Below are 16,303 nucleotides of genomic sequence, written 5' to 3' on the forward strand. Positions count from 1 at the left end.
AGCTCTGATTTCTCTTATTTTATTATGATGATCATTTCTCCCTACTTAGGTGGGTGTCAACAAAATATTTACGCATTCGGAAGAGGAAGTTGGTGATTGAAATTTCGTAAATAGATCACGCCGCAAGGAAAACCGCCTTTGTTTCAGTGACTGCAACCCCATCTCCCGCATCATATCAGTGACACTATCACCCCTATTGCGCTATAACACGAAACGAGCTGCCCTTCTTTGCACTTTTTCGATGTCCTCCGTCAATCCCACCTGGTAAGGACCCAACACCGCGCAGCAATATTCCAGCAGAAGACGGACAAGTGTAATGTAGGCTGTCTCTTTAGTGGATTTGTCGCGTGTTCTAAGTGTTCTGCCAACAAAGGACAGTCTTTGTTTCGCCTTCCCCACAATATTAGCTATGTGGTCTTTCCAAATTAAGTTGCTCGTAATTGTAATTCCTAGGTATTTAGTCGAACTGACAGCCCTTAGATTTGTGCGATTTATTGTATACCTAAAATTTATCGGATTTCTTTTAGTACTCATGTAGATGACCTCGCACTTTTCTTTGTTTAGTGCTAATTGCCACTTTTCGCACCATACGGAAATTCTCTGTAGATCGTTTTGTAATTGGAATTGATCGTCTAGTAAGACGGTAAATTACAGCGTCATCTGCAAACAATCTAAGGGGGCTGCTCAGATTATCACTTAGATCATTTATATAAATCAGGAACAGCAGAGGGCCTATGACACTACCTTGCGAAACGCCAGATATCACTTCTGTTCTACTCGATGATTTACAATCTATCACTACGAAGTATCGCGAGCAGATACAGCAATCTTATTGACTCGCCAGAATTCCACCAAGTGGTCGACAGATTCTTATCGGTCAGTGATCTTGATGTTGCTTTTAACATTACATACGACAACCAGAATATGTATGTATTGACTTCAGCACAATTTGCCAACCTGAAGATGTTCAAAGAAACGAAACCGATCGAAACGCAAGAAATGTAGAAAAATGCAGATGAAGTGGGTTTCATTAATCATTGATTGTATAAACTGCATTCACAGAGGTGACGAAAGTCATGTGATAGCGATATGCACATACACAGATGCCGATAGTTTCGCTTATAGAAGGTATAAGAGGCCAGTTAATTGGCGGGGAGGTTATTTGTACTGAGGTGATTCCTGTGAAAATTCCAACGTAATCATGACCGCTCGACGGAATTTAACGGGCTTTGAACGCAGAGTGGAAGTTAGAGCTAGAAGTACGGGACATTGTTTCGGGAATCGTTAGGGAATTCAATACTCCGAGTTCCACAGTGTCAACAGTGTGTGAGAATATCAAATATTTGGCGTTACCTCTCACCACGGACAAGGCAGTGGCCGACAGCTTTCACTAAACGTACGAGAGCAGCGGCAAACGGATAGAGTTGTCAGTGCTACCAGCCAAGCAAATAACCGCAGAAATCGATGTGAGGCGTACGAGTAGCGTATCCGTCAGGATAGTGAGACGAAACTGGGCATTAATGGGCTATGGTAGCGCACGACCGACGCAAATGTCTTTGCTAACAGTATGACATAGCCTGCAATGCATCTCCTTGGCTCGTGACCATGTCTGTTGGATCCTAGACGACTATAAACCGTGGCCGGTCAACCGAGTCCAGATTTCACTTGGTTAGAGTGTGGCTCACACTTCACGAACCCATGGACGTAAATTGTGAACAAGGCACTGTGCAGACCGGTGGTGGCTCCGTAATTGTGTGGACTGCTTTTGTATGCAACGAACTGAGTCTTCTGGTCTAACTCAACCAATCATTGCCATGGAGACCATTGCCGCCATTCATCGACTTCACGTTCCCAAACAGCGATGAAATTTTTATGGATGACAATGCCCCGTATCATGGGGTCAAAATTGTTCGCAATTGGTTTGAAGAACATTATGCACAATTTGGAGCAAATGATTTGGCCATCAGGATCACTCGAAATGAGATCAGTTCGTGCAAAAGATCATGCATCGGCGACACTTTAGCAATTATGGACTGCTATAGCGGTAGCATGGCTCAGTATTTCTGCGGGAGACTTCCAATGACTTGTGATTCTTGAAGTTTTCCCGGCGTACTGAATGTTCGATGAGATTTCGGGAATTCAGCCGGATCACGTTGACTTCTAACGACTTGCACCCTTGTGATAGATGCGGAGGAGTTCTGGGTCTAGGTCTGTACTATGTCTGTCCTGGGTTTGGGAGAAGCTGTGTGTGGGGGAGAAGGCAATAAATCGTCCTGGACCGTACTTTCTGTTTTATACCACTGGTGACAGCCCTCTCATATCTTTTGTTACTCGCAGGGGGGGGGGGGGGGGGAGCGAGGAAGGAAAGGGTGTAATGTACCGTTCTTTTGTCCTGGATAATGGGGTTAACAATTCATAACATATTCTTGTGTCTGCCAGTAGGGGAACAATGCAGTCTGTGGGTTGGGGAGAGAACTGATCTGACATGTGGAAACACTGCAGCTAGAGCCCATGTGCCCACTACTCCCTCCTTACATATTCAGAAAAAAGTCCTGGGTTATATAGACAAGAGTGTAAAAATGAATCTGCTATGATCTTTTTTGGGAAAATTTAACTGCGAAATGTAAAACGTATCTGAACCAAAAAGATCGTGATTATTCACGGTGGTATATGGAATACCTTTGTGGATCAGCAGATAACCATTTATTATCTCAATTTTTTTTATCTGTAGCATTGTCTCACATTATACAATGAACTGAAGTTCCAAGGGGTAAGACATTTCTGATTTTGATGAACACAACAGTGCTCTTTCTCCAACAACATCAAGTCCAGTACGACGCAACACTCCACCCAAGCTTCTGGTTGATGTAACAATTGCTTAATAGTAAAGAAATTATAAGAGGCGTCTATTTCATTTGTTTAATTAGTCGGTAATACTAGGTAGCGCAAACCACATTGAAGGGTGGGGGAGCAGTTACAGGCCTGTCAGAGTGATCGTTCCGATCTACATCTACATCCATACTCCGCAAGCCACCTGATGGTGTGCGGTGGAGGGTACCTTGAGTAACTCTATCGGTTCTCCCTTCTGTTCCAGTGTCGTATTGTTCGTGGAAAGAAAGATTGTCGGTATGCCTCTGTGTGGGCAACATGGCTCGGAACAGTGTGTTCTCGTCGGCATCGAATGCCAGCTGACCACTGAGTGTGTGCTTCGCGGCCACACATCTGGTGGTTGGTGTTACTAGCCGGCCCAGTCCTAGCCGGTTTGGGGATTTTATCCTCATGGTCTCTTCGCGTGATATACGTAGGAGGGAGCAATATACTGCTTGACACCTCGGTGGAGGTATGTTCTCCAAACTTCAAGAAAAGCCCTTACCGAGCGACTGAGCGCCTCTCGTGCAGAGTCTTCGTGCAGAGTCCGTGTGCCTGCTCGGACCTTGCTGAAGGAGCGGCCACATGTCCACTCACAGGCAGAGCGAGCGATGCCACACGGCCAGCCTCCACATTGACCGTCCGCCGAGGGCGACGCGAACGCGTTTGAACCCGCCACTCCTCTTGGGGAGAGGGTGGCCCAACCGCGCCCGGTACTCGCGAAGATGTCTCGACAGCAGGGACTGTTGGTGAAGCATGTAACACCTGGGGTGTACAATGCGACGCACCAGACTCCCCACTGCTGCTACACTCTGAGGCAGCAGCCTGAAGACGGCTGCCCGCGGTCATCAGCACGTTCAGCTGTTTGCGAACACTGGCCAGCACCTCCTGCGTCCGTACACAGCAGTCACACATCCTATCCATCCTAAGAAATCAACAATTTACTGTAGAGAGTTAAGTAATCAAGTTCTAACTAGACTGCTAATTCACTAAAGGCGGCCGATAGCTGACTAAGCTAACCATTGGGTTCGTTATTGGGAATCGGTCGCAAATTTAGCAACGTTCATGTTGCAGACATATACATGTAACGTACTTTCTTCAGGTACAGGGGTGCGCCATGTCCACATCTAGTGGACATATTGGGCATTTGTCCCATGGTCGTTGACCGCAGTGCACTGTCAAAATCCCCACGACTGTTGTGAACAGTGCAACATGGCTCGGAACAGTGTGTTCTCGTCGGCATCGAATGCCAGCTGACCACTGAGTGTGTGCTTCGCGGCCACACATCTGGTGGTTGGTGTTACTAGCCGGCTCAGTCCTAGCCGGTTTGGGGATTTTCTCCGCTCGGAGACTGGGTGTTCGTGTTGCCCTCATCATTTCATCATCATTCATGAAAGTGGCGAGATTAGACTAAGTATAGAAATTTGTACAGGCACTGATAACCGCGGAGCAGAGCGTCCCACAAACCAATCATCTCCATCATCATCTTGCCGGGCCAGTAGTGAAACGTCCTTATCGTCAGAAAATCTGTTATTATTGTGACTCAGTTGCTCGACTGCCTGTAAATTATCATCATTGATCGATGTCGATGGCTTTCCTTACTGTGTAACATCACCCACGCCTGTGCGACCTTGGTCAAATCAATGGCACCACTTCATTACGGCTGATGTGTCATTTTATTTGGTCCATGTACAACCAGAATTTCATGACGAATGTGCGTGCAAATTAGATTTTTTGCCTACAAGAGTAGTACTGTCCTTCGTAATTCAGATTCGGAGTAAGTTTCCAGATTCCGTGACATTCCACTCCCACACTCTGATTCACCTCTTATCTGCACCGCAGCAGAACTTTGTAGGAAAATCAGAACATGTACTCTCTTCTGACAAAGTGCCACTCTTATTACGAAGTACTCTTAGCGTGGAAAGTAACTTTCTTTTTGTACTGAGTAGATCCTAGACCTGCAGCGTTAAAAAACCCGTAGAATATTTTGAAATATCAGAAGGTCGCTAAATTGAATCCTTGTAGAAATGCATGTTTCCTTGTAACAACCTTTTATCTATGTTTTCACCTGAGAAGGAAATCCATAGACAGAACTTTGATGCAGTCGATTGAAAACCTGAGAGAAAGTGAAAACCGAAAAGCATTGCATCTCATCCACAATCAAGACAGTATAAAATACTTGAATACGTGTTTTAGCACTTGAGAAACTAGAGAAGTGTAGGCAAAACTGGAGTAATCGTTCACTGTTGTGTCCGTCTTTCCTCTTCTGCGCATATCCTCGATCAGGTGATGAAATTTCCCCCTCTCCTCAAATTTCTGTGTCACCTTCGTTCTACACATGGTGGTGATGTTCGGTTTGTGGGGCGATCATCAGCGCCCGAACAAAGTCACAATTTTTTCACACAGTCCAGTTTAGCCACTGTGACGAATAATGATGATGATGATGATGATGATGATGAAGACAACACAGTCACCCAGATCCCGGGCAGAGAAAATCGCCAACCCGGCCGGGAATAGAACACGGGACCCCGTGATCCAGTGGCGGCAACGCTAGCCACTAGACCATGAGCTGCGAAGTTCGTTCTACACGTCCCGCACACACCAAGACCGTAACTCAGCTGTCATCTCAATTACTCCAAAGCTGTGCTGTTGCCACACCACATTACTAGCTATATTGTGAAAAAAGCTGTTGTTGTTGTTGTTGTGGTGTTCAGTCCTGAGACTGGTTTGATGCAGCTCTCCATGCTACTCTATCCTGTGCAAGCTTCTTCATCTCCCAGTACCTACTGCAACCTACATCCTTCTGAATCTGCTTAGTGTATTCATCTCTTGGTCTCCCTCTACGATTTTTACCCTCCACGCTGCCCTCCAATGCTAAATTTGTGATCCCTTGATGCCTCAAAACATGTCCTACCAACCGATCCCTTCTTCTAGTCAAGTTGTGGCACAAACTTCTCTTCTCCCCAATCCTATTCAATACCTCCGCATTAGTTACGTGATCTACCCACCTTATCTTCAGCATTCTTCTGTAGCACCACATTTCGAAAGCTTCTATTCTCTTCTTGTCCAAACTGGTTATCGTCCATGTTTCACTTCCATACATGGCTACACTCCATACAAATACTTTCAGAAACGACTTCCTGACACTTAAATCTATACTCGATGTTAACAAATTTCTCTTCTTCAGAAACGATTTCCTTGCCATTGCCAGTCTACATTTTATATCCTCTCTACTTCGACCATCATCAGTTATTTTACTCCCTAAATAGCAAAACTCCTTTACTACTTTAAGTGTCTCATTTCCTAATCTAATCCCGTCAGCATCACCCGATTTAATTTGACTACATTCCATTATCCTCGTTTTGCTTTTGTTGATGTTCATCTTACATCCTCCTTTCAAGACACTGTCCATTCCGTTCAGCTGCTCTTCCAAGTCCTTTGCTGTCTCTGACAGAATTACAATGTCATCGGCGAACCTCAAAGTTTTTACTTCTTCTCCATGAATTTTAATACCTACTCCGAATTTTTCTTTTGTTTCCTTTACTGCTTGCTCAATATACAGATTGAATAACATCGGGGAGAGGCTACAACCCTGTCTCACTCCTTTCCCAACCACTGCTTCCCTTTCATGCCCCTCGACTCTTATAACTGCCATCTGGTTTCTGTACAAATTGTAAATAGCCTTTCGCTCCCTGTATTTTACCCCTGCCACCTTCAGAATTTGAAAGAGAGTATTCCAGTTAACGTTGTCAAAAGCTTTCTCTAAGTCTACAAATGCTAGAAACGTACGTTTGCCTTTTCTTAATCTTTCTTCTAAGATAAGTCGTAAGGTTAGTATTGCCTCACGTGTTCCAACATTTCTACGGAATCCAAACTGATCTTCCCCAAGGTCCGCTTCTACCAGTTTTTCCATTCGTGAAAAAAGCTAAAGATAAAGAATTATAAGTCAGAACAGATGTGTAGACAACTTCATGATGAAATAGGTTTACCCAGAAACTGTGGGCAAAATTCCTCATTCGGTTTCTGGTTTTTTATTCGGTTGAAAAGATGTATATACAACCTGAAACTGGTAAGTAAACGGTGTCGTTGTCAAATAAGCACAAGACAGTTGCGTGTGCCTTTCCAGAGAGAGATGTACGGCATATATTTGTTGAAAACACTTGCAGAAGTATGGCTTTTTCCCACTTGTACGTAAAATCATTGACTTGCAGAAAGGTTCGCAATGGCCGCAGCCTTCACAGTACGCAGACCCGGCAGCTGCCTGACCGTGGCGCTCACCGCAGCAATGACGTGTGCGAGCGCCGACACTGTGACGTCAGCAGCAGCAGCAGCAGCAGTAGCAGCAGCAGAAATGCACATATCCAGCACATTCTGGGACCACGTGTGCAATGAAAGTTATTGTTGCTTACCGAAGGGGAATTTTAGATTCGAAGATTATGTAAACAACCTATCAGAGTAATTCAATAAAGATTATTCTTCCTTACGTCTACTTGTTTCCAACAGGATATACCTGGTATAAAAAGTTGCTTATAAAACAAAAATTGCGAAAAGTCTGGGGTATACCGTTGATTGTATTTTATGTCTGCAGAGTGTTTTCTAAGCAATTTCTGTGTTACCAGAGAACACTCATTTCTCATTTCTGGAATTTACATAATACATGTTCTCAAAGCTTTATCAGCTTACGATATCTTTAAATTACTACTTCAGTTTTAACAGTGTCTTTCAACAGCTCTGACCTGTTCAAATTTCAGCTGAAATTATCTGGAAAATTGTAGTTCTAGTCAATAAATGTCGACGCGGGAATAGTTATCATTCGTGTTTTTTTTAATTACATACACTGACATTATGTAATTGTTTATTGTAGTCTTAGATTACACGATACTTGATTCTAACACAACATCATTTAACATTACGCAAGATACTTGATATGTTCCAATAAAGTTTATACGATAATGTTTTTCAATTTTCATACGCATAGCCTACAGTATTTATGTTTTCGTCGTTTTATACAGAATCTAATCTGAGCTCTTTATCAAACCGTCTCATCCTCGTATCCTACAGTGGTCAACTGGATGGTGTTTGGAGTATTGTCGCCTGAGCACAGCATTCACTTTTACTACTTATTTGCAGCCACAACTCGCACACAGAAAGAAATTTAACAGAAGAAACACGCAGAATGAATACAAACTATTTAAACATTTTAGGAGACAATATTGAACTCATTGGTTGGCACTAATCAACTGCACTTACCTTTATCAGTTTCAATATTTGATAAATGAAAACATTTATGCACAATCTAATTAACGTAACGCTAAAAATATGCTCGATCATGCATCCATAGCATCCAAGAAATCTTTTTCAGATATTTATATTCTTTTCAATTTACTAAAACAATTATTTTCCTTGAAATATTCTTACAGGATCATAAAAATGCAGTTATATAAACAACACACGGTGTAAAATCTAGTTTAAAATTAGTATCCACAATAAATATTAAAATACAGCTGTTATGAATCTTCTGCTATGAATATCGAATGCACAGAAGACACCTATTAAAAAACAGCACAATAGATTTTTTATTTGTGCATTTCATTTGATTCTCCACGTTACTTTTGAACAGTGTTTTGCACAGCTTGTCTCTGTAAATGATGATCTTGTGCAATAGGAGAGAAGCCTAACAACAAAAAGACGATACTGAATTTTACAGTTCCTTATACATGTTTTCGACTCTCTTCAGTGTACTAAAACAAGTATTTGCCTTGAAATATTCCTACAGGATGACGAGAATGCAAGTGCATAGATAATGCGCCGTGTACAATGTTGCTTAATGTGAGTATGCGCAACGCATTCTAATATTCACTTTTTATGGGGCTAGAGCTTTCAAAATATTTTGTGGAGAAGACGTCTTTCAAAAGATAATCTAACAACATATTAATTTGTGCACTTTATTGACAGAAACTAGCATCTTATCACTGAAATTGTCATTAATATCTCTATAATAGGTTCAATGTATTTGTTATCTTACGTATCAACATAAGGTTTTGTGAAGTGTCCTCTCATGGGAATGGCTGTTTAGGTAGTGCTATCGATCGCTCCTCCGTTGTGTTATTCTTTACTTTTCCCACACACTTTCACATATAACGGAAGAAGCATCCGCTGACCAAAGTGGGTATCAAACGAGGCCTCCTGAGTATTCCACATCTGATCACTCACTGACGATAATAACTGAAAAGTCTCCGTCACGCAGAAATAATGTGTACGGTTTAGTGACACAACTGACCCAGTTAACTTTCAATCGATAATGCCAAGCAACTTTTCTACATTCAAATGGTATAGGAAGCCTGCTTCAAACATGAGGTGGTATTTTTCGTGCCTGTGTCTGTAGACGTAATATAGCCATTAATCAATAGCAACGGAATTAACTGTATTTTAGCAGTTGCATATTGGAATTTGTTTATACAGTACTGACAGTGGTGACACTCTTATCACTGTAATACGCGATCCAGCCAGTGCAACGGGTCCCCCGCACGATCATTGGTTTTCGGGCCAAGGGTGGATGCATTTCTGAAACGGCGAAGTTTATAAACTGTTCCCCTGCCGCCGTACTTCGAAATGACGCTATCCAAAACTGGCTCTGAGGTAACTGCGTTGCACCAAGGGCCATTGTTGACAGGGGTGAGCGACGGCTGCGGTGATTTGTACGGGCGAATAGACGTGTAACTGTTGAGCAACTGATCATCCAGTTGAACCAAGAGGCAACCAAGAGTGTCTCCTCAGCGAAATTTGCTGATATGGGCCTCTGCAGCAGGTGCCATGTTCATGCGCTCAAGCTGACATGGTCATCGGCGATGAAGGCTGGAATTGCCACGTCAGTACCTCAACTTGGCATCCACTAAGTGGCGACAGTTGGCCTTTTATAATGATGCGTCACGTCTTATGCTCCATCGGACTGAGAGCAAACACTTTAAAACAATTGTCGGAAGGGTAAGGACGGACGAAGGAGGCTTATGGTCTCGGGAAAGTTTCCTTGGCGTTCTCTGGGTGATCTCATCTTTCTGGAAGACACAATGGATCAACAGATGCATGCATCTGTTCTAAGGGACCATGTCCACCCCTACACACGGTTTGTTTTTCCTCGGCACATTGGCATAATGCAATGCGTCACACAGCTTGCAGTGTGTGTGTATCGTTCGAAGAACACCAGGATGTGTTTACCGTACTTTCCTGGACACCAAACTCTCCGTATTTAAACCCAGTCGAGAATCTGTGGGACCACCGTGGATCCCCAAACGAGAAATCTAGCGCAGCTTGGACGGTACTAGAGTCGATGTGGCTCCACATCAGTGTCGATACCTTCCAGAACCTCACTGATTCTCTTTCCGCTCGTCTCGCAGAGGTCCATGCTGCAAAAGGTGGTTATTCTGGTTTTTGACAAGAAGTACATTAATATTTATGGACAGTGTAAATGCTATGGAGTGTTTTATAATGCAATTTTTTACGGGTGACGATGAGGTAAAACTTCATAAATAACGCAAGAATGTGAGATGGTGCATCTAATATCACTGTCACCTCGTAATTCATGAAATAACTGATTATTCCATCTAGTATTTCATCGTACCTGTGTCATAGCATACTGCAATGATTCACCTTCTCCGTGCACAGGCCCTAATGGGCCATTCGGTTACGGCCGACCGCCGTGTCGTCCTCTGCTAGTGGCACCATTCAGATGCGTTAACGTAGGATACAGGACCAGCATACCGCTCTCTCGGCCGTTCTGATCTTCCCAGACCTCGCAGCCGCTTTCTCTCACTCAAGTATCTCATCAACAGGCGTCAAGAAGTTGAATAGACTCCAAAAGGAGAAATCCCTAGCAGTACCGGGAATTGAACCTGGGTCCTCCACATAGCAGTCGCATACGCTGACCTCTTAGTTATGGTGGCCGAGAAATTCAGCATTGAATTTAGCCAATCTGGTCGTTTCACTTCCAGGTGCTAAAATGAGATATTTCAGAGACATCTGTGAGATCGTGAGTTAGCACCTGTTGAAATGTCCGTTACCACTTGAAAAGTACGCTCGGAAGTGATAAATCTAAGCTAAGTGAGCAAAAACTACGTTTCTTCTATTTGAGGAAAGCAAGCTAAGAACACGTTTAGTGACACAGCCTCCGGCAGCTTGCTTCAATTTGCGCGCGCAATGACCTGATTGGCTAACTTCAATTAACATTTCATTGTTTTAGCCTTCCTTTGTGCCGATATTACTTTAAGTTTCTCAGAATGGACTGCTTTCCGCTCGTAAGATCACGCTGTTACTGCATTCTTGGGTTTTTCTACCAGGTCATCTGACCAGTGCGAATTTTCAGCCTAAATGTTCTCCTGTCTGGTACACCAAGTTGTGTTGTGCCTGTTTCTTTCGGCTCTTCTCTCACTGCACTGACACATTTCATTGTTTCAATTTTGTCTTTACGGACATAGAATTCCACAACGTATCATGTAATCTGGTTGTTTCTATTCTTTAAATATACCAATATAATTTTAGCCATCGTTTCTTCATATCCCAATATACTTTGGTTACTTTTCAATTTCTTTACTTACTCTAAAGTCTGTACGTACATTCTTCAACATAATTAGCACTTTTTCCGATACTTTTCATTCTTTCATTTGAATTTTTTCAGCGTCTCTCTTCCTGTGTAAATTATTGCCTCAGCCTCATAAAGACACTCTGGTTTGATGACTGTTGCAGTGTCTGAATTTGGCGTATTTTGAGATGTAGTTTTTGTTAAAGATGTCTCTTGTAAAGTTGAAAGATGTTTCCATTTCGTGACCACCAATTTCGCAACCAGTCTTTTCTATGCCATTTCCCCGAAAGCTTTTGCCTAAATACTTGAACTGAGAAACTCTCTCGACCTTTTCATTGTTGGTTCTTAGAATTATGGGTGCCAGATAGTTGCTGGGCACATTTTTTTTAACGATATTTGGAGCCCCATTCTTTCCTCTGTTTCTTTAAGAACTTCTATTTGCTTTATGGTGCGTGAGTGTCCTGACAAAGAACCTCTAGGTCACCTGCAAAATCTAAACAATCTGTCCTTGTTCTGGTTCTTCCTAATTTGGTTGGTTCGTCAGTTTTAAGCTCCGATTTTAGTTCCCGCCATTCTTGGATTATTCTTTCTAGGGGAACAGCTGAAAAGTAATGGAGAAAATCCATCAGCGTGTCTCACTCTTGCTTTAATTTTAAAATGTTCCAAAATTTCCCTCCAGAATTTTATCATACGTTTTGTACCATTGAATGTTTCGCTAATAAATGCAGTCTTTTTGTGGTCCAAACTCTATTCTTTTAGAATTTTCAAGTGAGGCTTACGGTCCATAAGCCTTGTTAAAGTCAACTGATTTACGAAATAGTTTGTTATTGTTCATTTTTTGATACCTGGGAGTTTGTTTCAGAATTAAAAATTGTTCTTCATGAAATGTATTCGGTCTGAAATCTGTTTTATACTAGCCAATTTTGTATTCTTGTTGCTGTCTCTGTGCTCGGTCCAATGAGAGAGAATTTTGTATGTGTTATCAAGAAGAGAATCCCTCTATAGTTATTAATACCCCTTCTTTCTGTTTACGTGGTGGATGTAATAGAGCAATTTTCATGATAAATGTGATTTATATTAATGCTTTGTAGCCAGTTGACATCAGAAATTCAGCAAGAATTTTTTAACCTTTTAATTTCTCTAAGAATTTCTACTTTACTTTGTGCTTCTGAAAATGGATCGGTTTTCAGAGAAATTTCTGGGGGAAATCCTTCCATGAACTCATGCTTATGTAGATGGTTTCTAAAAATGTTTACCATTTTCCTGCATTTTACTTCCTGGGGTAGAGATTATTCGCTAGTGCCTATTAAGCTTTTTTAAAGGTTTTATAAAAAGTCCTGGTGTTGCCTATTTTAAACGTCTTCCTTAATTTCACCGGGTCAACTGTTCTCATTTTGTGTGTTTGTTTTCCCAGTTCATTTAAGTTTCTTTTCTAGTCACCAGGAACATGTCAAGTGCATATTCTTATTTTTTACTGTTCCAAGTTTTGCATGCCTTGCGTCTAGATTTTACAGCTTATTCACAATCTTCATTCCACCAAGGACGTTTTTGCTCGTTTGTAAAAGAATTTGGTTTTGTGCAATTTTGACAATCTTGTGTTCGATCTATCCCCAATTTTGTGTTTTTGTGCTTTTTGTCGAGTTCGTTTGCTAACAATAGTGACTGGAATTTGCTATTTGCAAGTTTAGAGGTTACTGCCATCCTTTTTCTGAAGCTTTGGGCTTGAAATTTAATTTAATTTGGGTTGGGTAGCGGTCTGTGTCAATATTTACTCCTTTGCGTAATTGAACACTAAAATTTTTTTTCTAATATGGATACGAGACTATGACATGATCAATTTTTCAATTCGCCTACATTCTTGCTGGGCAATCGCCATGCTTTTTATGTTCTGAGGCTTTCATCTTAAAACGGGTTGTCATAATTTTCAGACAAATTTCTGTGTGGTTCCACCTACCCTTTTACATTCTGATCGGTTGATTTTCACCAGTCATTTTCCTAAATTTCCTCTTTTTCCATAACAGTGCATTGAAATTCATTAGAATTTTCATGCCATTTTGTGGAATTTTATTGGTTGTATTTTCTTCCACCTCCAATGAGTTATTTGCTTTTCCTGGGTTTATTTTCTCGGTTGACTCACATATGTGCGTTACAGATTGTGTAGATATTCATTTGCACATTTCGAAGACGTTATCAGTAATCTGTTGCTCATAAGTTTTATTTCGATCATGTAACTGAGAATGTCTTGGAAAACTGAATGCAACTTCAGATGAGATGTAGTTTTAAAGACGTTTTGTCTGTTTCACAAGTGAACATCGTGTAATTTTTAAACTTTCATAGTGTTCTCATCTGACACTATTACTTCTTGCATGACTAATTCTTGTTCCTTCTATTTTGTAGAGCTTTCTTGGCTTTAGCAGTGAGTTAGTGATGACTGCGCCACAGTTTTGTTTTTGTTCTGCAATTGACCAGAGAACTCAGATTTGTTCTGATTTGGGATATAACATCTCATCCTAGTCTCCCCAGAATCTTATAGACTAGTTGTAGCACTGATGGCGAAGGAGTTGTTACAACACGGGTAATTTTATGATTATTAAAATGCTCTGTTAGTGTACTTCGAATTACAAGGTTCAGTTTGGAAAAAAGAACCTGTGGTTAAAATTGAAGGGTTTGGTTCCAGAATGTTAAGTTCCGGTGACAGCTCTGGTGAACAGACGCTGATTACTCTGCCGCTTGACCCAAACCAGGCGTAAAGTGAATTTTGTCAACTGAAACGCCACCTCTGCCAGCTTCACCGAACGGATATCCACTGCCTCCGTCTTCACTACCGTCCAATTCTTTGCTGTAACTCAAGGAAGGGTCCAACATAGGTTTCTGTCAATTGGACCAGGTGAACCATGGTTTCTACAATGTTGTTAATCCTCGCCCTCAACTTCCTGATCACTTCCACGATGAGGCCCGGGCTCTGAAACTGGTAAAAAGGAGTTTATGTACTTCTCCATCCACTTGTGCTGGAAGGGGGGAATCAGCATAGTAGATTGAATGTATATTATAGCTAACTTTGTAAAGGTTTTATTTTAGAAGTGCATAGTGTACTTGCACTTTTATAAAATTATGGAACTAAAAATGCTTTGATTCTGCACTATAATTCCTTTTATTGTCGAACAGAAGTGAGTCAAAGTCAGATAATCAGCTAAGAAACACATACATTACCGTTAAAAATTTTGTTCGTGTTGCGTATACCGCTTAAAATCCAGAATATTGGGCTCTAGTTGTTCTGTCCACACCGAAATTTCATGGATGTAGAGTAACAGAAATATTACGCTGCGCGTTTTTTGAGGACACACGCACATTTATTTTCAATAAAGATTACAAAAGCGTTGGATATATTTGTCATACGAAAGGCATAAGCCGAAGAGAGGTGCGAAGTTCTTCAAAAAAAAAAAAAAAAAAAATCGCCATGGCGTATCAAAATGAAGGGCATATGGCGCATACGTTAAAGCACGCAACGGAGCAAAATAAATACAATGACTCCGGTGTTCACAAGATTAAATGCGCGGTGTGTGATGAGTATTACATAGGTCAAACGGTCGAAGTTTCGAAATTCAGTACAAAGTAAAATTTTGCAGTGAACACATAGTGCCTAGTGGGGCGATCGCTCTGTTGTAGAAATAATTCAAAAGCCAAGATCACTTAAATACTGTTTACTGAATAACCGGTTTCAACACACTAAAGGTGCCATCATCGGATCTGTATGTAGATTAACGTTTATCTACATACAGATCCGATAATGGCAACTTTAGTGTGTTGAAACCGGTTATCCAGTAAACAGTATTTAAGCGATATTGGCTTTTGAATTATTTCTACAACAAAGCACAATGTAGTCGCAGTGACCGAACAGAATGTGGAGCGCACGTAAAGGATGGGAGGCATGAGGTTAGCGTAATAAATGAGCAAATTAAAGTGTTTCGCAGAGCTCCGTAAAGTTTTTATGTGAATGTGCTGGAGGAATTGGAAATATAGTACCACAAACTGAAAGACCGAGAGATATTACGTAATGAGCAAAGCGACAGCATGCGTAGTAGCATTACGAAAATTTTAAAGAGATATTACAGCTTTGATATGCGATGGTGTAAGATGCTCTACCACCAGCTGCGCCAGCCCTCAGTGCACTGGCAACGGCGAACTGATCACGGCAGAGGAAACTTCAGCGTGGCACGGTGTTCGGTCTGGCATAGTAGAAACTCTACGATCGCCGAATAACAGCAAGAGAAGATACTTAAGGAATTTTGTAAAGTTTCTTTTAAAGATTTAATGATATTAAACACCTGATTTATGTTTTGTATGTCATGCATACTTAAAATTTTAAAGTATGAATTATTTCAGTCTACTATCGCCAAATGGAAGGAGGAGAAGATATTTTTGGAAGTTTTTACGCTCTTTTAAAAATTTTTGTAATGTTAATCTCCTCACCTATGTTTAATATGTCTAATTTAGGAACATGTTTAGGTATTACATCAGTTCATGGAGGACACTTCTGAGCGCTACAGGCTTTGCACCAGTTGGGGTCGTTATTACAAAAAAATTTTAAGTTTTTTGTTATTGTTCTTTATAAAGTTGTTTTAAAATATTTAACGCTATTAAATCCCACATCAATGTTTCATGTTATACTTACGAGGATACATCCGCAACACGATAGTGTATGGCTAGTTAAGACAGTGAACGTTCAGTTTCGTATTCGACAAGTTACTCTGATACTGTAATAAATGGTATGTTGCACAACTATTATATTGTGACACATTTCTTAAGGATTTTGAAGCTTTCTAGACATAAATGTTAAAACACTTGTAATGTGAGCCATAT

The 16,303-nt window shown here is 41.2% G+C and overlaps 1 protein-coding gene across 1 annotated transcript in view; it reads left to right on the top strand.

Moving 5' to 3' along the window:
- The window catches only part of LOC126262820 (uncharacterized), an 817,803-nt gene extending 810,385 nt beyond the window's left edge, over positions 1 to 7,418 (top strand). The window contains exon 5 of the mRNA XM_049959668.1: positions 7,080 to 7,418. Within this exon, the coding sequence (XP_049815625.1) occupies positions 7,080 to 7,327 (248 nt within the window). The 3' untranslated portion in view covers positions 7,328 to 7,418. The remainder of the gene's footprint in view (positions 1 to 7,079) is intronic.
- Positions 7,419 to 16,303: the final 8,885 nt, after the last annotated feature.

Source organism: Schistocerca nitens, chromosome 6 (genome assembly GCF_023898315.1).
Source record: "Schistocerca nitens isolate TAMUIC-IGC-003100 chromosome 6, iqSchNite1.1, whole genome shotgun sequence".
NCBI lineage: Eukaryota > Metazoa > Arthropoda > Insecta > Orthoptera > Acrididae > Schistocerca > Schistocerca nitens.